Source organism: Acanthochromis polyacanthus, chromosome 10 (genome assembly GCF_021347895.1).
Source record: "Acanthochromis polyacanthus isolate Apoly-LR-REF ecotype Palm Island chromosome 10, KAUST_Apoly_ChrSc, whole genome shotgun sequence".
Lineage (NCBI taxonomy): Eukaryota > Metazoa > Chordata > Actinopteri > Pomacentridae > Acanthochromis > Acanthochromis polyacanthus.
In genome coordinates this window covers 27740186-27766022 of record NC_067122.1, presented here as the reverse complement: position 1 = coordinate 27766022, position 25837 = coordinate 27740186, and the positions used below count along the sequence as shown (strand labels likewise).

Genomic DNA, 25837 nt, shown 5'->3' with positions numbered 1-25837 from the left:
GAGAGAGCTGCCCGCCTGGCTGCCGCGCCGGCTCTGTTTGTTCATTCTGTCCACACTCACGTCTTCACCCTAAAATGGAGCTCAGACGTGCAGTAAAACACTCAATTTTTCAAAATCTGGAAACCCCTTCCCCGGGGAGGAGAAGAAATTGCCGGCACAAGTATTTGTCACTCCAGCTGCTGCGTCTGAGAACAAACATAAGTCATTTGAAATTTGGACTGAGCTGCTGTGACATCAAAGGCGAGGCATCCTGTCCTCACGGAGAACCTGATGACAAATAGATGTACGTATCCTTGAGTCAAACAGAGGTAGGAGGCCACGCCAGCCTTCCTCCGTTCTCTCATCTCCACGGATGGAGGGAGGGAAGGGTGAGCAGAGAGAAACAGCAAGCATAGGAGATGATGGGGTTGTCATGGGAACAGACATGGAGAGCTCTGTGTGAGTGAAGAGGCTTGAGACAAAATGATAGAATAGTGAAACGATTGAATGTGAAGTATAGAAGCTGCTCAGTCAGACAGGTATTTAAAACAAAGACACACACACACAACATGGCAAACTCTCTTGTTTGTGATTCAGCGTTTAAACGAACGCCGGCTGCAGTACAAGGAAGGTATCACAGGCAAAAGGTTGTAACCCCCTAAACTGTGTGCTTGTCTGCTTTTGTCTGTGAAAACATCTAATGCTCAAGTTTCTGCAGGTTGTGCACCGAGATCCCTCACCATCCTCGATGAAAAGGTGCTGAAAAAATCTTCTCCCTTTGTGCTTTTTCACTTCAGCCGGTTCCCACCAGCCCCACCAGCACCTCCCCAACACCTGGAGGAACTTTGGGCATGTCCAAGATGGACGCCCCCAGCATGCAGGACGTCTACATCCTGTCTCCTGTCTCTGGACTCTACAGCACCAGGTCAGACACATAGATGTTTGATGATTTGATGATGATCATTAAGCTGATAAGAATGATCCAATAATATGATCCAATAACCATATCCACCAATTATAAATCTGAACTGGTTTGCATAGTTGCAGAATGTCACTATTCCCCACCCCCTTCTCTCGTGATCCTTCTTCCCCAACGGTTATGTCATTGTTGCACTGGGTGATTTACGGTATTTAGTATTTATTATTGTGGGGTTTTCTTGTACTGGGCTATTTATGATATTTATTACTGTGAGGTCTTTTTTTGCACTTATCAACTCTGCTGTATGGATGCTCCGAGCGTAATTTCGTTGCTCTTGTGACAATGACAATAAAAATTCTGATTCTGATTCTGATTCTGATTCTGATTCTGATCCTGCTGATGACGGTGATGATGGTAATGATGCTGTTGCTCTCCCCAGGGAGGAAATGGGTCTGATGTCATGTGACGACATCAGCCGCTACAGCTCCCAGTCCGGCTCCAAAGGTTCAGAAGCAGTCAGCTACTACCTGGACCAGGACAGCGGTCAGTACTTCTCGCTGCTGGAGGGTGAAGGACCGCCAGGGCCCGACTACGACAGGAGCCGCAACACCGGGGTTCGCCGGCGGGACAAGACCCCCACCCATGGTGAGACGGAAGGCAGTTTATCATGGAGCAGGAGCGGCTCCATCCTCCTGTTTGTTTATCAGAACAGCATGTTCTCTCACCTTTTCTTTTCACCATTTTCTCTTCCTTATGTGTTTGTTCATCACTCGCTCCATGGCTCTGCTTCCTCTTGTCTTTATCTGGCATACACGCGTCCAAAAAACACACCAAACCACATGCCAAACGGTCAGTCCAAACACACTGTCTCCAGCTCCCTGTCTGCCCCAGCACCTGTGTCCACCCTTTTGTCCCAGACAGCGTCCAGAGCATCCTGTTATGTATCTTCCTGTGAGTCCATCAAGGGACGGCTGCATGACGTGCAAGACGGGTGTCATGGAGGGCTGCTGTTTCATAACCTCTCTGGTTAGACAACCTGAGAACATGGAGGCTAAATAAAGCAAACCGGCCTCCTCTCAGAAGGTGACATTACTCCCTTCATGAATATACATGCAAACATAATTATCCTCACGTCTTAGACGGGCAGTTTTGTTGCCTAGCAGGTTTCTGACGATTATGTCAAGAATGTTAGCAGCAGAAAAACCAGATGTGTAAAAAATCAACAGCTCAAACACAACGCTGTTTTAGCAACACATGTTCATGTAACAGTTTGATATATTTTAAATGAAAATTTTAGATAAGACATAATGCATGAAGGTAATGCAACAGCGCAGCAACACTGTGCCTGGAAGGTAGCTCAGTACATTCTCATTTACTTAACTGCATTTCTGAGATACTTTACTTGAGTAATTCCAATTTTATGCCACTTTCTATCCCACTACATTTATCTGGCAGCTTTAGATTAAGATTTTACACAATGGATGATACAAGTTTTTGAAATAAAGTACGTTGTTAAATATTATGCCAGTGCTTTCCAACATTAACAAAATGCTGTGTGCACTTGGTGTCATTTTTTTAAGTGTCTTCAACTTGTGGCAATTTTTCCCTTTAAACCTCTCACATAGTTTAATTTCAATAAATGTTGAACAGATCTAATTTCTCAGAAATTTTTTTTTTGATTTTCTTTCTTTTTTCCCAAGAATACAGAAAACTGAAAACTGATTTTTGTTCTTTTTTTCTCCCGTTAATCATGTTTGGAGCCTTCAGATTTATCTGCTGTCTGTATATAAACTAGTTTATAGTAGCTCCACCTGCTGCTGAGACAGTGATGCTTCACTGTTAATAATCTAATGATATCATATACAATAAGACACTCCTGAACCAAATCTTAAGACCGGGGGACAAAATGCAAATATTAGCATTTCGTGCTGGTGGATTGTTACCATGTTGTAAGTAGAGCTTCAAAATGCAAGAAGAAGAAACAGGGGCAAGAGACAATTTTTTGAAAATTGCTTTTAGATTCAAACAGGCTGCATATCAGTTGATTAAAAGTTTAAGACCGTAGCCTTTAAAAGACAGAATCTGTGCAATAATCTAGCTTTCATGTCATTTTCTCCTGATGGCAAAGACTAAAAGGCTGTCTGTCTGAGGAACGTTCCCACCTGCCTCCTGAAAACACTCGCATCAAGCATGCCTAAACACATTTTTGAAGGGATCAACAAGAACAATGGGGCCCCTCACTACTGAGTCCTTTTTTGACACTTTTAGTTCTGTTTTGAGGTTTTTGTTGGGTCATGGTCTCAAACCTTTGGTCAACTGGTAAACAGCCTGTTTGAGTTTAAATGCAGTTTTCAGTAATTTGCCTGCTCTCTACTTACAACCTATATAGGAAACAGGAGCACGAAATGCAAATACTTATAACTTTTTCCTCACTTTTAAGATTTTCTTCAGGAATGTATATGAGTTAGAGGGGCAGACCAGTACTTTTACTTCAACAGTTGAACTACATTTACTGCTGACATGTATGTACTTCTACTAAAGTACATAAGTGAACCTTTACTTGTAGCAAAATATTTTTAAACTGCTGGACTGGTACTTTTACCTGAGTAAAGGATCTGAATGCTTCTTTTACCTATGACTGGTTAACATAGCTCCAAAGGCAAAGTCATCCTTTGGGGGCTATGAATGTCTGTACAGAATTTCTATTTAGTAGTTGCCCCACATTTATTTTTGTCAAATATATGACAGTAGCGTCACTATTCATAGAACTACTCTGCTGGCATTTTTAAAAATTGTGGATTGACTGGTCAAAGTGACCTCCCTTCTTTCCCCTTTGCTACTTTATATACAACTGACACAACAGTTCACTCACGAGTAAGTGGTAAACTAATTATCATCATTTTGTGTCATCACTGGCAGCCGTTCAGTCATTTTTGTATCTGTTAAATTCCGCATACTGCCTTGTAAGACTAGTTGCAGAAGTAGAAATGCATGCACTCAACTTTTTCGTTCCTTTGTGGAATTTTTGAAGGAATCAGAAATAAATTTAACAACACGTAATCAGGCAGCTGTTAAGTCATTTTAGGATCGCCTAAATTCAGTCTACTGCATTGTTGGACTGGTATTACATGCACACAGCTTTTTTTGTCCATTGTGGATTTTTTTTAGGGAAACATAGAAGTACATTTTAAAATGCATTATTCAGACATTCAGATAAAATGCCAGACAGTAAATGTTGAGCCCTTTATGGTTAATATGAAGAAAGATGCAAGTCATTAGCATGCTACAAGATGGAAAAATTCAGAGAGAACAAAATGATAATTCAGTGCTAACTATAGGGTCATTCTTGATGCTCGCCTTGCAGGTCGTAGTGGTCCCTTGAGAGTCTTCCCTCTTACCTGCACACACTTTCTCTCACTTGTCCTCCCCTCTAGCTGTGTCCCACGCTGTCTCTCAGTCACCCACAACCCCTCCCCCGTCCCTCCGCCCATAGCCGACTCTCTGATTGCTGATTGGTGCTTCCAGGTGACCTCAGACCCGTTTCCATGCCTCCCGAATATAACTGGATGGCCGAGGCCAAGGAACCCAGCATGGGCAAGAGAGGGAGCCGAGGTACACACACACAACTACATATACATGCAACGACACACACGCACACCCCCCCAACACACAAAACACACAACGCCATCGGGTCGGACCGGTGCCGTGCTTTTTGCTCCATGCCCAGCTCAACACATTTCAGCTCATCTTCTGGTTCTCCATGGTGGTGTGGTTGTGTGAGGATACATATCTGCCAGGTATGTATCTGACGGAGCGACAAATAAACATAAATGCAAGGAAATTGCATTTATACAGCTGCTCTGGAAATGACGATATTTTCTATGTGACCAGTTCTGGTCTACTTCACCGTTTTGCGGCGAGACTCGATCTGTATTCAGCTGAGGATGCTCCACTCTACCGTCAGAAAGTCTATGAATAACATTAAAGCACAATACTAATGTTGGGGGTCTGCCTTTCTCCGGCGTCTCCTTCTCGTTCTCCCTGTCACATTTTAGTTTTTCACATTTAAGTGTGTAGATAATAAACAAATTAGGTGAGAAGTTTGCTCTATCCGGAGCTGAATAAAACTTTCTGTGACCGGCAGGCTTTAGCAGTAGAGAAATCAACATAATCACTGCAAACAGATTAGCTGCATGTCCCCAGCTGTGGATTCATATCAGATACTACAGCCATGAGGAGCTTTTATCCCTTTCTGTTGGGTTTTTATCTGTAAGGGTCTATTCAGCATCATCTGTTTCTACTCTGGGGTTCTCCCTTGACTCCACGGCTCTATCTCCCCCCTCTGTGGCTCTGCCCTCTCTGTCATCCCTTCTATCGAGTCTGTCCGTCCTCTGATGTCTATGCCTCCCCCTCCCTCTCTTTTATCACAGATTCAGACAACTCCCTGCTGCGTTACCTTAGTGACGACAAGATCCTGGTGATCGAGGAGGAGCCCGAGGCTCCGGGCAGAGAAAGCCGGAGGGATTCCACGAGACGCTCTCGGCGCAAGAGCCGCAATCCCAGCAGCCCCAGCTTTCCTATCAGCCCCTCCATGCTGTCCTCCACGCTGCGCCTCGACCAGCCACCTGAACCTTTGCCTGTATGTAAACAGTCTTTGAAATGGCATTACTACCCTTTTTTACACATAACTAAATTATATTAGTTCCTATCTTGCTTGACCCAGTAAAATAACAATCTTTAGTTGTCTCGTTGGGAACAAATCATGAAAAGACCATCAGCTGTAAACAGAAACAAGCATCGCCTGTGTATTCAGAGACTGCTATGGTTTATTCCTCGGTGGCATAGACTGCCACTGGTGTCCAAAAACAACTAAAAATGCATAATTGCAAACTACTTTAGGATGTATATGATCAAAAGTTCTCGGTGTCACCAGGAAACAAAAGGTGTAACTCCCATTTTGGGACAGAGCTGTGAAACATCAAACCATTTGTATCGGTGTCCACAAAACTTCAATGTTTGAAGCAATCAAAGCAAAAAGGAGAGGAAAGCTTGGAGCTGGATTCAGTTGCTCCAGGACAATGCGTTCGTCCACACAGCACAGGTGGCAGAAACAACCAAATGTGGTTTTGAACCGTTTCTCCGTGAACATTACTCACCTGACATGCACTGTCAGATTTCTATTTGTTTCCCAAATATGTGTGGTCACCATGCTCAAGATGTGACATTCTTCCAAGGAATAGTGAAGCTTGAACGTCAGTGGACTGAGTGCAGTGAAGTTAAAATAGATTCTGCTGAAAAATAACGCAAAAACAATCTTGTTCCTGTGTTTTTTCTGGTGAGGCCCAGAACTTTTTTGAAGTGTCCTTGTGTCTACGTCACTACAAACATTAGCACACAACACTCCCACAATCATATAAACACTCACTACAGCCATCCGTTCATTAGCTATACCGGCTTTATCCTGTTGAGGGTCAGGGGCACTGGATTCTATCTCAGCTGACATTGGGCGGGAGGTGTTACATACGTTGAACAAGGCCACTGATCCATTGCAGGTCTACCACAAAGAGGCAGACAACCATTCATACTCACCATAGGCTATATATATATATATATATATATATAAATATATATACACACACACATACACCTATATACATACACCGGGCTTTGCAAAAGTTCTGTTACACAGTTTCATGATCTTTAGAGACGTTTACATGTCGGAGTGAAAAATTCCATTAAACAAACTGAAAGTTCTACCTTATAGGCAGGTATCATTAATACAAATTTGTTCTCAGATATCTCAACTCTTTTCACTTCCATCTTGATACAACTTCACCAGAGAAAAAAAATTATATTAAGGACAACTGCCTATAAGGTAGAACTTTCAGTTTACACACATGGACAAAATTGTTGGTACCCCTCAGTTAAAGAAGGAAAAACCCACAATTCTCACTGAAATCACTTGAAACTCACAAAAGTAACAATAAATAAAAATTTATTGAAAATTAAATAATCAAAAACAGCCATTACTTTTGAATTGTTGATTAACATAATTATTTAAAAAAACAAACTAATGAAACAGGCCTGGACAAAAATGATGGTACCTCTATAAAAGATTGAAAACTATTTGACCAGAGTGACATGATTAACTCAGGTGTGTCATTTAATTGACATCACAGGTGTTTCCAAACTCATAATCAGTCAGTCTGCCTATTTAAAGGGAGACAAGTAGTCACCCTGCTGTTTGGTGAAAAGGTGTGTACCACACTGAACATGGACAACAGAAAGCGAAGGAGAGAATTGTCCCAGGACATCCGAAAAAAAATTATAGACAAACATCTTAAAGGTAAAGGCTATAAGACCATCTCTAAACAGCTTGAAGTTCCTGTGACAACAGTGGCTCATATTATTCAGAAGTTCAAGACCCACGGGACAGTAGCCAACCTCCCTGGACGTGGCCGCAAGAGGAAAATTGATGACAAATTGAAGAGACGGATCGTTGGAATTGTATCCAAAGAGCCCAGAGCAACCTCCAAAGAAATTAAAGGTGAACTCCAAGGCCAAGGTACATCAGTGTCAGATCGCACCATTCGTCGTTGTTTGAGCCAAAGTGGACTTCATGGGAGACGACCAAGGAGGACACCACTGCTGAAAAAAACTCATAAAAAAGCGAGACTGGAATTTGCAAAAATGCATGTTGACAAGCCACAAAGCTTGTGGGAGAATGTCCTTTGGACAGATGAGACCAAACTGGAGCTTTTTGGTAAGGCACATCAACTCTATGTTCATAGACTCAAAAACCAAGCATACGAAGAAAAGAACACTGTCCCTACGGTGAAACATGGAGGAGGCTCAGTAATGTTTTGGGGCTGTTTGCTCATGAGGAGTGGGCCAAAATACCTGTTGACAGCTGCAGAACGCTCATTGACAAATACAGAAATCGTTTAATTGCAGTGATTGCCTCAAAAGGTTGTGCAACAAAATATTAAGTTATGGGTACCATCATTTTTGTCCAGCCCTATTTCATTAGTTTGTTTTTTTTAAATAATTATGTTAATCAACAATTCAAAAGTGATGGCTGATTTTGATTATTTAATTTTCAATAAATTTTTATTTATTGTTACTTTTGTGAGTTTCAAGTGATTTCAGTGAGAATTGTGGGTTTTTCCTTCTTTAACTGAGGGGTACCAACAATTTTGTCCACGTGTGTATTTAATGGAATTTTTCACTCCGACATGTAAACATCTCTAAAGATCATGAAACCGAGTGTAACAGAACTTTTGCAAAGCCCGGTATATACATATATATACATATATATATATATATATATATATATAAATAGATAGATGGATGAACCCACCTTGACATTCACTGTAGGTTTTCACAATTGCTCCTGTTAACTCCAATGTGCCATGCAAGCATCTCTGGGTCATGGACTAGCCTCTGACTGACATGAATTTAATTATGCATAACTTCAAGGCCATGATACAATTCCAGGAGGTGAGTTCTATAAAAATCCCCTTATGTACAGTTGTCATGAACTGGCAAATTAGGTTTAGATGTCAAAACTACTTTAGTACCAGGTGTAAACATGCAAGCATTGGGATCTATGGGGAATGACTTGCTTTTGGAGGCAGCCCCAAGTGGCCGTTCAAGGAACTGCAGGTTTTGGCAGTTCAGACAAATCACCTACATTATTACCCCATCATGCATGTCTCTGGACTACTGGAATAAGCTACAGCACCTGAAAATACCATATTCAGGCACTTGGAGAACAAGCAACCCTCCACTAAAAGGCCATAGCCGGCCACTGGATTCATGCTGTGAGCCAACAGTTCTGTCCCTGTAGCACTGTGCCACTCACCATAGCAACAAATGGGTAATATTCCACAGAACAAAATGGTTCTTAATGTGGATACATTTGCTTCAGTGACATAAGAAAAACAGAAGGCACTGTAAGAATAATGCATTGCATTATGACTTTTTATATTGTTGACAAGAAGAAAAACATTGACTTGTCTTATAATTGAAAGGCACCTGAAGGTCTCCATGCTTTGACTTTTCTAAAAAATGTTGTACATTTCCGGCTGAGTCTTTTTCTCTGGTTTATATCCAGCCCACGCTCATATGGCAGCACTTAAAAGTATTGAATTGATCAGTAAAAAAGATGGATCTGTGACTGACCCTGACCATTGTCATAGAACTCATCAAACCAGTCAACTAGTAAAGGTAGTTACTTTTGATTATTTTTTCTTTTTCGTAGTAATGGAGCTCACTGTCTTTGTCTCATATGACAGTTTTTGCCATTCGAAGCCGTGTTCAGAAGCACATATCAGATCCTCCTTGAAGAAAACTGTTTGCGGTTGTAGGTCGTAGTGTTCACAGCTTCACACACATTCTTGGTTGTGTGTGTGTATGTCAGGTAGAGGAGACAAAGGAGGACGAGAATGATAAGTGTTATTGCTTAGCTGCCAGCATCACCGATGAGGAGAAGGACAGTGACATGGAGACACGCCCCTCTGTAGCTTTTATATTTTGTCCCAGGACGTACGCATACATGCATTCACACACACACACACACACACACACACACACACACACACACACACACACACACACACACACACACACACACACACACACACACACACACACACACACACACACACACACACACACACACACACACACACACACACAGGGGAGCATTTTGTATGCAGGGTAGCCATCTCACGACTCATCCTAACTCATCCTAATATCCCCATCTCCTCAGACACGCCTGAGTCTAAATAGGAGTTTATTCTGAACAAACACACACGCTTGCACGCGCACGCACGCATACGCACACACACCGAATCCCTGTGAGTAGGTGTATGACTCAGCATCAGCTAGACCAATTACAAGCGCGACTGACAGACTGTGCTTAAAACACGCAAACACACACACACAAACACGGCAGCTCACACCAACTCGCACCCTCTGAGCTGCTTGTTTCTCATGGCAGTGACTCATATCTATGAAGTATACTATCCTGCACTAACAAGCATAAGCTAACCTTAATGACCTGCTTGTTTCTTTTTCATTATGTCTGCGTGATTCTTTCTCCATCCGTGCAAAAACTTCAGTGTTTTGACGTAGAAAATGTTAACTCGAGGACATTTCTAGTATTTGCATATTTTACCAATGGGGCCGAAATCACGCAAAGGTGTCCCTTGTGCTGCAAAATTTGGACGGATTGTGAGATAATGGTCCCCTGGGACGCAAGGAACGAGCCCCTTCACTCTCTAATGAGAAATGCTACTCATGATCTTGTCACACAAAAGCTTAGGATCCCCGATTCTGTTCTCATGCAGTCCAATTTGTTCATGTAAGAAACAAGCTATTGTGTCTCCGTGTGTGAAGCAAAAGTACAATTTTTAAACACCACAACCAAATTCAGTGGACTGTACTAAGAGGATTAGAATAGTGGCTCACGATTGATTAAATTTTGAGGTGACGGGGAACAATTCTTATAGCACCGCAGTTGACTAAATTATGGTTATCACGAAATCAAGCCAAAAATAGACGGCCGATGATAGAATTAATAAAATACCTGCAACAGTTCAGGTCATAAACACTACAGTAAATACAGTGCTGCTAACTAGGATACATTATCCTTCAGCTGCTATTTTAGAATAGATCTTTGTCACTGTTAACAACAAAAGGCAGTTTGGCAGCTCTTTGGATCAGCAGCATACAACAAAAGAGCACAAAGTTATGACAAAAAATACAAAAATGATATATAAGAGCAAAAATAAAGATGAAATACTAAAGCATCTTTCAGTGGTCTTCATATACAGTCTAGTGGTTGTACTTTACTGATTTTATGAGCTTTTGAATTGTGTTTTGGTTTTTCAATCATGCAGTTCATCATGTAAATCAAATCTGGGTATCAAGGAAAGCATGTTATTATCAATTATTATTCTTAGTAAAAGCCTCATAAGTCAGTGTGTTGCAAAGAGTAATAGGCATTACCTCAAAATGTAATGTTATTTGTTTATCACACAGTGCTGTATATTTGTATAAAAAGGGCAACTGGCTCTTCTTTATGGATCTAAAAGGTTTCATATTACAAAAATATGTGAAAGCAGAGTTTTCAGTTTCAACGACAGAAACATTCCTCCTCTTTATATGGTCCGTATTTGTTTTTCAGTACACATGGTAGCATAAAGTCAAACAGATGTATACAGCAATCACAGACTATGACATGATCATTTCCAGCTAAAGTATACTGGAGGGTTTTTAGGTGTTATTTAACGAAGCCCTTTTTCCTTCTGTGTCCATCAGCGAGGTGCAGACACACTTCGAGCAGACACGACAGACAGGTGAGCCTGTGTTTGTGTCGCTTTGAACACACGACTGTGATTGATAGGAGTTGTAAGAGCTGTTTGCAGTCACATTTAATCCTGTCCGTCTTCTTGCAGGTACTCGGGCTCAGGAAGCTCAGGAGCTGCATCCATGAGGAAGGTAGGAGAGACTCAATGCTGTACAAGACTGACAGTGTACTTACTAAGACGTTTTATAAATCAATGCACGCTTGATAGTACTTTTAAATAATGCTGTCTTTCAAGTGTTTTGATTTTGCCTCTAACCCCATTTTAATTTAGCAAATGAAGGCTTCAGTCACAAACAATCTCCTAGCAACTGCATCCGCTTTTACATGGAGGTCGATTGTGTCCAAATAATAGCTGAACATAAAGCCAGACAGGAACAGGGGAGATGCCTGAGATTAAATCTATTCAGGACTCTAATAATTAAATGAAAGATAACAGTGGAATAAGGTAAATTGGTATATTTAGGTTACTGTGACACAGGAAGTCGTCTTAGTCATTAGCCCTCGCCTTTTTTCCTAACACACTACAGTATGAGTTGTAGTGTACACTGACTCAGCCTGGTTAAACTGTAAACACTAACTTTGTTACCTCACAGAATAGCTGGAAGGCTTATTCACTTATGCTAGTATTATTGCTAACACATATGTTTACTCAGATGCAATGGTTAGTGTGCAGGTCAGATACATTTGCAAACACAGCACATAATCAGATTCTGAAAATGGAAAGTAAGACTTTATAAAAAGGCATTTTTAATATAATTGAATACTCGCAGGTTTTTCTGATTTGTGGTCTGGTAAAAGCGTAGCTTCCAGCAACATTCTAGCAATAACTTCCACTTCTGGAAACATGTTCACTGGTAGTTTGCCACCACAGTTTGGCAGTAGTGCAAAACTTCACGTAACCTTCTCACTGCAAGTTTGGCATTAGTGGCAAACATCAATTTATGGTCAACATAACATTGCAGTTTTGGCATTCTTGGTTTGTGGCAAACTGTTACAGTTAACCTTTGGCAATGTCGCTGTAAATGAGCAGGACGGTCATATTTTCATACACAAATTAGGTCTGTGGCAGAGCTCCAGCTGGTACCCTCTGAAGGATAAAGTGGGTAAAGTTAATAGATCATGCTGTTTCTTCCCCACAAAGTTACCCAGAGGTCTGCAGCAACTTTGCCACAAACCTAGTTTGCATGTGATCTTGCTGCAAATTTACAGCGACATAGCCAAAGCACAATGTTTAAGGGCTGTAACCTGAAGTAGGTCATTTGAACTTTGTATATTGCTGTAGCTGACATTACAAAAGTAACTGACTTCACAACTCTTTAGTTATGAGACATCTATTTTACTCTTAGAGGCATAAGTGGTTCAAAAATGAGGGGTTTTCTTACAATAGCTTTAAAATGAAAAAAAAAAATTTTCATTTCATTTTTCAGTTATTCCTCAAAAAACATGTTTTTGGCATCATTCCATTTACATTTTTAAGTTACCATTTATACTTTTAAAGAAGTTGTAATATTTACCTACATTCTCCAGCACTAGCACAGTACTGTGGAGATGCAAAATATGTTAAAACCAACATGAGGAATATAAACACTATAATACAGGCTAAAAGCAACACTATTGCTGTAACCAAAGCAAGCAGGAAAGTGGTTAAAAAAAATACACACAAAAAAAAAACAAGTATAAATGCATGTCTTATCAGTATCACTGCTCCATAATTGAGGCACAAGTGGATCTGACTATAATTACAACTGTGGTATTCCATTAAATGTGTTGCTTAAATATAGCCTATTCTTATGTGGCATTAGACAATGTAGCCTCATTCTTTAAGCTGCAACCCTGATGCTGTTAAGCAGTCCTTGCAGCAAGTAAAGAAGAAATATTAAAACATTCAAACCAGTAAGTAGGCTCATTGCAAGCTTTATGAGATCAAGAAGTACAATGATTTAGTGCTTTGTCAGGGTCAGCTTTGGGATTATATCACTATACAAAGGCCACTGATGGGAAAAAAAAAGCAAGGAAAACTGGAAATAGGTTTGTGGGGTGTGGAGAACCCAGGCGCAGACATTACAGACAGAACACTGGGCATGATGAAAAAGGATTTATTAAACCAACTCAAAACTAGTGAGGTTATGCTCGAGCCAATTTGCTCAACACAGTGCCGAGCTTTTGAAGCGGAAGTGTTCCGAGACGATGTTTCGATCCCTGCTTCTGCACGCCCACAATCACGTGACTATCGAGAGCGAGGCCTCGTTACGTCACATCGCGTGTCGCGGTGCTTCGCACGAACTTTGAAGGGGTGGGACATTTCAATCTGTCCAGGTCTTAAAAGGTATAGGGGTCTGATTCACTCAAATTGTGGGTTTTTGAGAGGAGGAGATTACACTAGTGCATTTGCCATTTTGAGAGAAGTTAGGGAGAGTATATATTTAGTTAGAATTCTGTTTAGCTATATCTAGTTGCATTAAATAACAGATGCATAGAAACACACTACACATATGCACACAAACATACATATATATATAACATTTTAGAACATTTATTGCAAGTACAAAGCAGTGTGAGACAAGCAGTCCTGAGGCTTTTTCAGTTTTTTCAACTTAGATGCAGTTGACACAGGACCAGCAGATGTCACTCTTCTGGTTGTGTCAAACGAAGCAATGTGTCATTCTTGAAGCAGATGTGTCAAAGTGCTTCATTGCTTCATGAAGCTTCAATTTCACCGTCACTACTCAAAACTACTACAAACTGAAAGCAGGACTGGAGTGGGCAAAAAACAAAACTAAACTGTGGCAAAGGACGAGGCTACAAAAGGTACTTACATTCAAGGAAACAACTGAAGGCAAAAGCAAACTAAAGTCCAAACACACAACAGAGTCCAAAAGGGTAATCCACAAAAGGGGTGAAAAATGAAGTAGTCCAAAACTGATGTAATCCTAAGCAGGGGAGCACAGTCTGAAGCTGCATGTAAGTCCAACTATGCGCCAGCAAAGAACTGAGGGAAAGGCAGGGCTTAAATAGGAGGGAAGGGGACCAGGTGATATGAGTGGAGCTAATTGACTGCACCTGACAGTGATCAGTTAATGAGGTGACAGAGCCAGGGGATGAGCGACTGGGAGAGAGACAGAAGGATCAGACAGAGGGAGACAGAGACACACAAGCCCAAAAACACACACAAAGGACAATAACCGTAACAAAATAAACTTCATTTTTTTCATAGTGATCCTTGTCAAGCAAGGAATAAGGTTTTGATGCTACAAACTAGAGAGTGTCTTACTACCAGCACACAGAGCTCCACGGGATCAACAGGACAACAAATGATTAGTTAGTTAGCAATACTTTCTGATACATTGATCTAGTATCTTTAACATAGCCTTCTTGACTGGATAACTGCTTTATTTGTGCTTCAAAACTTTAATGTGAGTCAGTTAGAACCTCTAAATTTCTGTCAACATGTTTCACATTAGCAGACATGTGACCAAAGCCACTCTCAGTGAGACTGGTGGGTTTTGAGGGACTAAACATTCTGATTTTGAGTTATTGAATTGAAGAAAATGTGTCATCCAACAGTAGAAATCACATAGACAATATAAAACAAAGTAATCAAGTAAAGAAAGTATAGTTGTGTGTCATCTGCATAGCATATGTATGTCATGATGTTGGGCAATTTGGAAAAGAGGAAACATGTAAATAGAAAATAAAATTGGGCCTAAAATTGAATCCTGCGGTACACCACAGGAAAAATGACTAACTATGCTTGGTTATGCCTAATATTTTTCTCCTCTCCTCTTTCTAGTCTTTCCATTACACCTCTCTAAGAACGAAAACCAAAAAGAGAAGTAAAGGTAGGCACTCTGTTGTGTTTTTATCTTTTCACATAGGATCTTCACAACACCACAACACGTGTAATACAACACGCTTATGTCTGTATTTCTGTTGCCAAAGAGAGGTTTTTGTGTCTCAGTCTTACAATCTAAGCTCCCAACCCGACAAAGTGGCATGCTTACTGTGATGCGTCACTGTGAGAAGATGACAAGGCTTAAAATTCTATCAAAAGGACACCAGCTGAGACATCAGCCTTTTTAATGTATTTATTTCCAGATGCACTGTGCGTGATGAAAATAGATAAACAGACGAAAACTGTTTTGCTAACACATGCCACCACTATTTTTTCCTCCATTTAACTCGCTGTAATTGATTGTTTACCTTTTTAGAAGGATCCTAATTTGTCACTGTCTCTGATGTAATGCGCTCTGAGTATTATTCAGTGGTACAAATGTGATTAAAATCCTTTAGTTTGGAGAGACTCAAGGGTTCAAATTATATGCTACTTTTACAGTAGATGTCCTACTGTAAGCTGATGCTGACTTAGAAGACATTTAAATTTAGCTTTTTAGCAACTGGAACCACTACATTCAGCTTCTAATACTCTTCTTAACTGAGTTCCACTTGCTTTTAATAGCACTTTCAGGATTTCATGTCATCTCCATCAGGTTCCCTCACTAGTGCCAGTCGAAGGAGAATCTCCTGTAAGGATCTGGGTCACGGTGACTGTGAGGGCTGGCTATGGAAGAAGAAGGACGCTAAAGGCTACTTCACCCAAAAATGGAGGAAATATTGGTTTATCCTCAAAGAGTCTTGCCTGTACTGGTACACCAACCAAAATGTAAGCCTCTGGTTTTCATTTTCACCTTTACTTTATGCAAGTTTATTGCCAGAAATGATGAAAAGACTTGGAAAGAAATAAATGGACACTTGACTAATTTACACATAAAAGTCCATCAGCTCATTATGGAGGGAACCAATCATGTAAACATACTGTCTTCAGTAGCTCTACCGCCCAAACATTTATCAATATAATGTAAATTAATATTATCAATATGTAAAGTTTATATCTAAATACTATAACATAAAAAATCTAATAACTGCAATGTACCAGATTTAACAAACACATTAAAGACATGACTCAAAGAACTGAACAATAAATTTTATTTTTTATTCTCCAGTTCTAACTAGTGGATATTTTTGTTCCAGTGAAAGCATTTTGACCTCATACAAAGACATAACCCACTGTAAAACTTTAATATGTTCTTTAGATATTTCGCTTGATAATTATTCAAATATTTGCAATTTTATTAGGAAAAAGGGAACTTATTCATAACCCAAAAAATAGCTCTCACTGCCATCTCATAAAAATACAGTAGTTTTCTATCATTAAAATACTAATTCTAGCCTTAATTTTACACTGTGTGTATTCTCTTTCCTTTTTAATGTGTAATTATTTATATTAACATGTGTCAAAACAATAAAGTTAACTATAAATATAATCAAATTATGTTGGAATCTAAATAATCACGATTGATACTGCAGAAATTGCGATTAATTAATAAAAATTGTGTTAAAAATGACAAACTACTTTTGAAAAACTAGTAATCCAGTTTCAATTCATTTGAATGTGCTGTTAATTTTTAGATCATTTTAAGTGTATAAAAAAGTTTTTGCATGTAATTTAAAAAAAAGCTTTTTTACAAAATTTTTTAATGTGTTTACCTCTGAAAAAAATGCCTGTTATTAAACACTTATGATAATAATTAAAACAATAAGCAGTTAATTGCAAGTCATATTTAAGTGTAATACGACTTTTTACACATAATTTTACAGAAAAATCTAGTGTAGTATAAAATAAATATTATTGTTTTATTTTACATTTGGCATGTAAATTCACAGTTTGTTCCTGTGTTTTTATTGATCATTTTGTGGATTTTATTTACAGTGTAGTTGTAATCACATCGATTTTGTCATGTTAAGCAGGGAGAGAACTTTATCTCAGCCAATGTAAACAACATATGTTGTGTTCATATGCTTGACTGGAGTATTACTATCTTGAATAAAATTGGTATATCAGTATGCATGACATTTTGTTCTGTGTGTTGATGATGTACCACCACTCTCCATCTGTCTCTGCCTGCAGGATGAGAAGGCTGAGGGCTTCATCAGCCTCCCCGAGTTCAGAATAGACCGAGCCATAGAGTGCAGACGGAAATTGTGAGTGTCCCTCATATGTCGCCAAAATTACTAATTAAGCGCATTTGCGTTCATCCACACAACGTGAACGCACACAAACCTGCCGCTCACACACACATGCACACACACACACACACACACACACACACACACACACACACACACACACACACACACACACACACACACCCAAAATGCTAATCAGTCTTCCTCTCTGTGACTGACTGCAGTGCCTTCAAAGCCTGTCATCCCAAAATCAAGAGCTTCTTCTTCGCCACAGATTGTCTGGAGGAAATGAACAGGTGAGTGATTGTGCGTCTGTGTGAGTCTCTGAGTGTGCATTTTTGTCTCAACGTGGACAATAGTCAGCGACTGGGGGCGTCACGTGTCCGTTCATGAATATTTTAACGGAGTAAATCAAGTTTACACAGGCAACAGCCCACCAACACAACGCTGAGCATGAATAAGGCATGAACCTGACCCTCTGTTGTTAAATGTAGAACCGTGAACGTGTGTGTAAAGTTGTGTGTGTGTGTCACGTGTGTGCTTGTGTGAGAGGGAGATTGTAGTGATATTTGCAAGAGTGCTATCTGATGAGCTCTAATTACCCACACCTCTCCTCAATGACACGGGGAGATAATTGGTGGAGAGTAATTAACCAGCTATGTTTGACATCCACGCAGCGGTTGGAGGTTCATGTGTGAGAATGTTGTTGCACACTTTTCATGTGTGTGAAAACTTGGATGCTGATGTGTTGGTTAGACTTCTTGATGCACTCAGCTGGTTCCCGTGGTCAGAACACTGGTGAAGGTTCCCTTGGAAAGTTCTTGCTGTGGAAACGGGCCGACATGCTGGATAATCAGACACCACACTCAAGGTTAAATTCAAGGAAATGGCAAAACCGACTTGTGATTAAATGCCATTTTGAGATAATCAGCATCAGCCAATTACTGGCTTGGCATCAGCCGGTTCCCAGGAGGGCAGCTAACAGGGGCCGTGTTGGGTCGGTCTGCACCGGCTGCTGGGACCTGACCCGCTACCACAGCTAATCAGCCGTTTTGTATGGTGGGGAGTCACACTTCTAATTCAATATGCCTCACCTGTAAAGCTGGAAATGGATTACACAGTCAAAAATAGCTTTTCCTTTTCTATTTTACACATTTTTTTCTATGTTTTTGAAATGCAGGAAAATATCAGTGTAATCACAAAAATAGAAAAAAGTAACAGCACATATTTTTAAAATGTAACATTTTTCTTTTTTATGGGGAAATTTTTTACATTTTTGGACATGAGAAGACATTTGCAAATATATTTTAATTTCGTGAATCTTCATTTTAATTATTTATTTGTTTTCCTTAATTACTTACGTCATAGACAAAACTGAAATTAAGTATAATACTGTAAATATGTTTCTAAAATTGAATACAGTTGATGACAGCTGACAGAAATGAAGTGTTGGTTTGTTAAATAATAGCTTTTTATATGATTACAAATGTTTTCACAACAGAAATGCTGAAAAAAAGAATGTGTCAAAATACAGTTGTTATCATTACATATTTTAGTTATCTTAAAATATGAATATATAATGTTGTTATTTTAAGTGTTTATATTGTGGGAAAATATCACATTTTTACGAGATGTTTTTTCCTGTAATTTTTCAGGGATTCAGCTTTTTTTTCTTTTTTTGTTGCCCCAGCTGCAGGGATCTTGTCCTTAAAAAATGAAATAATGATGATATATTTTTAAAAAAAACTTTGTTTGTATCATTATTGTTGAAAGAGGAAGAAATATGTAAGTCAGCATTTCCAAATAGGAAATGGTAAAATGTCATAGCATCATACAAGAAACTTAAAAGTGCTTACCAAGAGAACAGATAGCCTTATATGTACAGTATGAGAAAGCACACTTATAATGAGAGCAATCACTATTTTCATCCTATCTTAAAATCTAGCCACACATTTGCACACAGGGAATCAAACACTGCCATTAAAATTGTAACTTACCGCTAAAAACTGGCAGGGCTACCTCAGTGCACGATCCAGATCTTTGGTACAACTTTTGGGGATGCTGCTCAGATGTTGTTGGTGTTGTTCCTCTACTCAAGGGGATTTTGAAAACAGTAACTCTTAGAGAGCAAAACTGGACTGAACACTAAAATGGAGGCAATACCCACAGTGTACATCTGGTGAGTCAGACCAGTTGACCATTAAAACTGACACTGAAAACTGGCAATTAATATGTCCCATGGACAGACCAAAATTAGCAATGTGTTCCTAAATATTTAAATAACATCCTACTGCTTTCGCTTTTTTGGCCTCAGTCATATTTCCCTACTGACAGATCAATAAAACGTGTCACAAATACGTTGTTTCATTTATTAAAAAGGCTAAATAAAGATGGGCATGGCAGTTTTTAGACAATTTTACTCAAACAGAAGGAAAAAGTGAAGTTGTCAGGAACTATTTTCAGCTACTTTGTCCATCAAAATGAAGGAACATGTCAGTTGTTGATGATGTTAATCACTTTTCAACAACAATGGAGCTCATTCAGCCGAGGAATAAGGAATATCCGGCGGTTTTTAACACAGAAATTTTTTGGTTTTGGTCTAATCATTGGAGGAAAATGATATAATGGAGGCACTTCCAGCAGTAGTATGATAAGTTTCCAGTCCTTCATGTCAAGGCGGGGCTTCTATTCTTAGTCTTGGCCTAATATGAGGTGTCTGCAGAGGAACAAGCTGGGATCCTCAATGGAGACAGACAGAAGGAAGCGTGGATTCAAAGAAGGGAAAGAATGCCGTCTGAGACTTACTGGGATTGTCATTTCTCTTTCTGCATCCATCGCTCTAATTATCTCAAAGCTTTTCTCTCCTCATCAGGGGGATGAAGTCAGTTAGACAGATATCAACTGTTGAGAGACACCAAGTAAATTATTTAGAGGGCAAAGTTTTTTTATTCATCACCTACCATTTACCCAGCATAACCCATCTTTCCTTCCTTGTCTTAACTTCTAAAACCTTCCTTCCTCTTACTTTTTATCCTTCGCCTTTCCTTGTCTCCTGTAGGTGGATGAACCGGCTGGGTCTAGCTGCTATTGGCTACACGCCGGACGATAAGGTGCCACGCCCCGATGAAGGTAAGGTTCACCTCACCAGTTTGGGTTGAAATTTAACATCTCATGCTTGTGAATTTGCCAACATTCGTGTGTGTTCATGCTCACGTCAGACTACTGGAGCGAGAGCGATCAAGACGAGGTCGACGGCTCGATGACGCTCAAGCAGGAAGGACCCTCATCCCTCTGTGACACCTACCATCGCACACCATCAGTAAGTCGCTCACACACTCGATGTTTTCCTCGCAGGGTTTCACTCTGATAGAATATTTTATTCTTAAAAGCCCCACAGTTTTCAGAGCTGCGTAGAACGGAGCTCTCAGCATTAATAAAACATCAGAGTGTGAGACTATCTGGTTCTGTAAGCAGCCGAGACCATCACTGCTGTCTCTGTTCAGCTGCCAGAACCATGTACTCACCTCTAGGGGGCAACAGTTGACAACGCTCATTGCATCTCTGCTTTTATTCAGATGTACACCATCCCAGCTAGATTTTGTTTTTCATTTTTTTGATTGAAAGAACGTTCTGAGAAAGTTCTGCAAAGTTGTAGTCGTGTTTTCAACGGGAAGTTTTCTGTTAGTTCCCAGAATTGTGTCCTTAAGGCAGAATAAAGTTCTCTAAGTACACTCTTTTCCGAATATTGCATCAAGAATGTTCTTCCTCTGTTGTTATGTAACATTGTGGGAACATTTTATAATAAAGAACACGCTCAATAGCAATATCCCCAGAGCATCCTCACAATATTGCCGGCAAAATGTTCCACCTTTGTTAATATTTCAAATTATGGAAAATGCATTCTGTTTTCTAAGGCCTGAATAACATCTGCAAAACATTTGTTGAATGTTAATTTATGGCAACATCCTCCAAACATCATCTGAATGTGAAAACGTTCTGCCTTAAATCACTTTTAATCTCACAGGAACATTATTTTAAATCATTAATATCCTTCAAACATTCTTGGAGCATTAGATTAAAATGTTTTAGAGTTTTAAGGTAATGTTAGTCAATACTGTGAGAATGTTTCATTAAAGAACATGCCCAACAGCAACATCTCCAGAACATCCTCAGAACATTGCAGGCAAAGTCTTTTATTTTTGTCAATATATCAAATGACAGGAAAACACATTGTCTTCTGAGGCCTAGATAAATACTGGAAAACTATTTTTGAATGTTGCTTTGTGAATGTTCTTTTATTGTCCTGAATGAAACCCGACATTGTCCTCTAAACATGCTCTGAATGTTAAAATGTTCTGTCTTAGTTACATTTTAACTTCACAGGGACATTATTTGACATGATCAATACCCCTAAAACCTTCTGTGAGTATTTGATTAAAATGTTTTCTTTAGGACATTATCAGAACTTTTAGGCAATATTTGCTAATATTGTGAGAACATTTCATAAAACAACATGCTCAACCACAGCATTCCCAGAACATCCTCAGAATATTACAGGCAAAGTCTTTTATTTTTGTCAATATATCAAATTATAGGAAAACAGTTTCTGTCTTCTGAGGCCTGGATAACAACTGGAAAACAATTTTTGAATGTTGTGTAATAAAATCCCAAAAACATACTCGAAACATCCTCTGACTGTTAAAATATTCTGTCTTTGTTCAATTTTAACCTCACAGGAACATTTTATGACATGATCAATATCCCTCAAACCTTCTTTGAGTTTTCGATTAGAATGTTTTCTTTGGGACATTATCAAAACTTTTAATAAAATTAGCTAATGTTGTAGAAACGTTTTATAACAAAGAACATGCTCAACAGCAACGTCTCCAGAACATCTTCAGAATATTGCAGGCAAATTGTTGTACTGTTGTCATATAAAATTACAGGAAAACATATTCTGCCCTCTAAAACCTGGACAATAAGTGGAAGCATTTTTGAACATTTCTTCTTTGTTATCATGCAATAAAACCTGACAGATTCCTCCAAATATCTTCTGATTGTTAAAACATTCTGTCTCTGTTCAATTTTAAACTCACAGGAATATTATTTGAAATGATAAATATTAGTTTTCTTTAAAACTTGTAGGTTTTGTTTGTGGGAACGTTCCCTACTAGCTGGGATGATGAGCCATACAGCTGTCATGTCAGTCATTCGTGGAGCTGCTCCTTTCACCATCTCATTGCTTTTCTGCTCTCATCTTTTGGTCTCTTTCTGCCCTCCTTTCCTCTCCTCCATCCTTGCACACCTCCTCCTCCTCCTCCACCTTTTTTCTTGTATCTGTGCTCACATTTCACCTTTCTGTCCACCTTTTGTCTACGCTTGCTGCTCTCACCTCTCCATCCCCACCCAGGCCAACTTCCTCCACAGTTACGACCAGTTGCCCCGCTCAGTGAGCTCCATGAGCCTCATGCGCTCCACTCCGTCCCCACTCCCTCCACCGATGAGTGCCTCCACCTCCCCCATTCCTCCACAGATGGTCTCTTCCACCTCCCCTCTCCCTCCCCAGGTGAACTCCTCTAGCCCCTTCCCGGAGCCGAAGCACGGTCGACATTTTTCCAGCGAGTCCACGCACTCCCACTCCTCGGCCGAGGACCAGCGTGGAGACGGCATGGGCATGGGCACGGGCAGCACCAGCACCCATTCGTCCGGCTGCCGCTCCTCCCATCGTGAACGTCGCTCCTGGCAGGACCTCATCGAGACCCCTCTGACCAGCGCCGGGCTGCACTTCCTCCAGACGGCGCCCGGGGAGAGCGATTACGGCCTAATGGGGAGCATGGCCGGAGAGATGGGCTTTTACGGAGGGCTGGGCAGGCAGGGCATGTCCCCGGAGAGACGCCGACAGGCCACCCTGCCCGTCCGGAGACACCACGCCGCTGAGAGGGACCGGGACCGGGACGGGCCCTTCCCTCTGGAGAGAGGACCGCACACGCACAGCCACACGCACCGACGCTCCCACAAGCAGCGGAGCCAGAGTCTGCCCAGGAACAGAGACCCGATGCCGGGGAAGCTGCTGCACTCCTCGGCCCACATGGAGGAGAGGAGTGAAGATGAGGAGGCAGAGGGGCAGGCTGCAGAGATGCTCGATTGTGAGGAGGGTAAGAAGAACATGACACACAGGCTGGATTAAACAAGGAGAAATTTCAGCTAAAATTGAATCAGATCTTCCACTTAAAGATCCTGCTTTTTGAGTTTCTACTTGCTTTTAGTGCAGGTCAGAGGTCAGCAAACTTACAAATGGCACATCAGTGAGAGTTCCTCTTTCCTTATCTGTCTGAAACACCTTGTTTGAAGTCCAGACTTTTCTTCCATTACTTATCTACTTCACTCTGTCAGAGAACGCTCCACTTTTGTCAGTTTTAAGAGACAGTGTAAGACATGCCTGATTGACAATCAAACGTGTGAACGTTGAGGAATACAGGAACTTAAACTATATGCACTTTATGACAGGCTATGCCGTTATCTGGTCAACTCACTCCCCAGACAACTCACTCCCCAGTTAACTCACTCCCTGGTCAACTCACTCCCCAGTTAACTCACTCCCTGGTCAACTCACTCCCCGGTTAGGGTTAGGGTTAGGTTTAGGGTTAGGGTATTTCAGCTTTCAGTGTAAAAGAATATCCATGGATTTCAGCTAGTTATAGGTAAGTAACCTAAGCATATGGGGAGTGACTTTCTGGGGAGTGAGTTGACCAGTATCCGCTATGCCTAGAAAGCACTTTCCTAAAATAGTAGCACTTTATGTTAGATTTAACCCAGTCAGTGTTAATTTGTCTTTGTTTTATTATATTGTTTTTTATACGTCTGTAACACTATATCCTTTTCTTTTATGTTTGGGACAATGGATGGAAGTAAGCTTTGTGCTAAATCCAGCCTGGTGTAAACTAATATGAGATTGTATGCTCATTAATATGCACTGTTCCATCCAAATAAATAAACTATGTAATACAGTGGCAGAACACTGCCCAGTAGCTAGTTTGGTACACCCTTAAACAAAAAATAAGCAACGTCCTTACAATCCACCATCTTTTCCTCACTTGAATTGCTTTTGTCAGAATTACACATCCATAGTCACAGGTCACATGATCTTGGTACCCAATCGACATTAGGTTAATTTGAGATGAACTTCTTCCACTGGAAAATGGATATGAGCAGGCAGTAGGGGTTGGAGTCAAAAGTCTTCATTTAAATTTCCGGCAGCCTTCAGTGTGGACAGGAACTGCACAAATGCACAATTTATTAAAATGTTCTCTGACGAATGTACGCATTTGTAAAATCTCCAGTAGTTTTGATTACAGCAGGGCGTCTACTAAAGTGCTATACAGGTGATCCGTGATCTCTGCTTATGGTTCAATCTCCATTTTACATCAGTTCTCATGTCAATCAGCATCAGATCAGTTTGCTACTGCACATTGATAGCTCAGCATACATGTCCCTCTAAACATTTATAAATAAACTGGAAACACTGAAGAAATGCAGAACAATTTTTTTTATTGATCTGTCTAGTATTCAAGGATATAAAGATGTTATTTTAACAGAAAAAAAATGAATCGACATGTACAACATCTTCACAAGTGCCACCAGAGTATTTTTAATTTGTTTCCATACATGTGTCCCCTCTGCTCTGTGCAAACACAGCCTGTAGTAAAGCCAAAAGAAGGCACTAAATTTTAGCCACGTGTTTGTTGGTCACAGCTAAGTCACTAATGGCTTTATTTATTTATTTTCAGAACCCAACATTTTTTCATTTTTTATCAATTATTTAAATGACACATGAAGACTACAGCAGTTTTAATCAATTATACGGATTTTAAGTTTAGATTTATTGTCCAATTGAACTGTATGGCAAAGATGAGTACTTCAAGATCCTTTGTCAAGTTGAAAATCTGATGATTCTTTGTGTTTTCACTGTTTCTAGCTCTGATAACCAGTGCAATTTAGTTGTTTTTTTTTTTTTATAGTGCACCGTTAAAAACCTGCTAGTGGGTTTTTGGATTCAGATGTGTACATTGGACATATATACCACTTTAAAACAAAGATAATACCGTTTTATTTTGCTATTTGTGAATGCCACGTGTGCTCTGTTTGCATTAAACACACCATCATTGTCTGAGTCTTACTGGTTGCCTCCTGGTTGTCTTAGACCTGCGGGAGTTGAGAGTTGAGTCCAGAGAGAGGAGGGTGTCGGAGGGAAGAGAGCGACGGATATCGGAGGGTCGAGAGCCGGAGTCGCTGGATGGGCTGGAGCAGCTGTATCGGGCCCTGGAGCAGGCCAACGTGACGGCCCTCGGAGAGCCCAGACCTTGTAGCAGGCAGGAGCTCCGGCGCTGTTTCACCCAGAGAGCCAGGGACCCTCTGCTCAACGACAGGCTGCACCGGGTCCGAGCCCTCCGCAGCACCTTGAAGGTACGACTCAGCCACAGACACGACATAGACTTCTTTATGTATCGCAGATTTTAACACCGTATTCTGCACCTCGACCT

General features: G+C 40.4%; 1 protein-coding gene across 2 annotated transcripts in view; it reads left to right on the top strand.

The window, feature by feature from the left end:
* The window catches only part of si:ch211-26b3.4 (connector enhancer of kinase suppressor of ras 2), a 92123-nt gene that overhangs the window by 60816 nt on the left and 5470 nt on the right, over positions 1–25837 (top strand). Inside the window, exons 10-23 of one of the 2 annotated variants that reach the window (XM_022205174.2) lie at positions 777–904; positions 1338–1543; positions 4424–4510; positions 5329–5537; positions 11225–11262; positions 11362–11404; positions 15064–15112; positions 15761–15933; positions 17239–17312; positions 17522–17593; positions 20356–20426; positions 20516–20616; positions 22864–23452; positions 25498–25760. In XM_022205174.2, coding sequence (XP_022060866.1) covers positions 777–904; positions 1338–1543; positions 4424–4510; positions 5329–5537; positions 11225–11262; positions 11362–11404; positions 15064–15112; positions 15761–15933; positions 17239–17312; positions 17522–17593; positions 20356–20426; positions 20516–20616; positions 22864–23452; positions 25498–25760 — 2103 coding nt within the window. The remainder of the gene's footprint in view (positions 1–776; positions 905–1337; positions 1544–4423; positions 4511–5328; positions 5538–11224; positions 11263–11361; positions 11405–15063; positions 15113–15760; positions 15934–17238; positions 17313–17521; positions 17594–20355; positions 20427–20515; positions 20617–22863; positions 23453–25497; positions 25761–25837) is intronic. The other variant, XM_022205175.2, reaches the window with a different exon arrangement.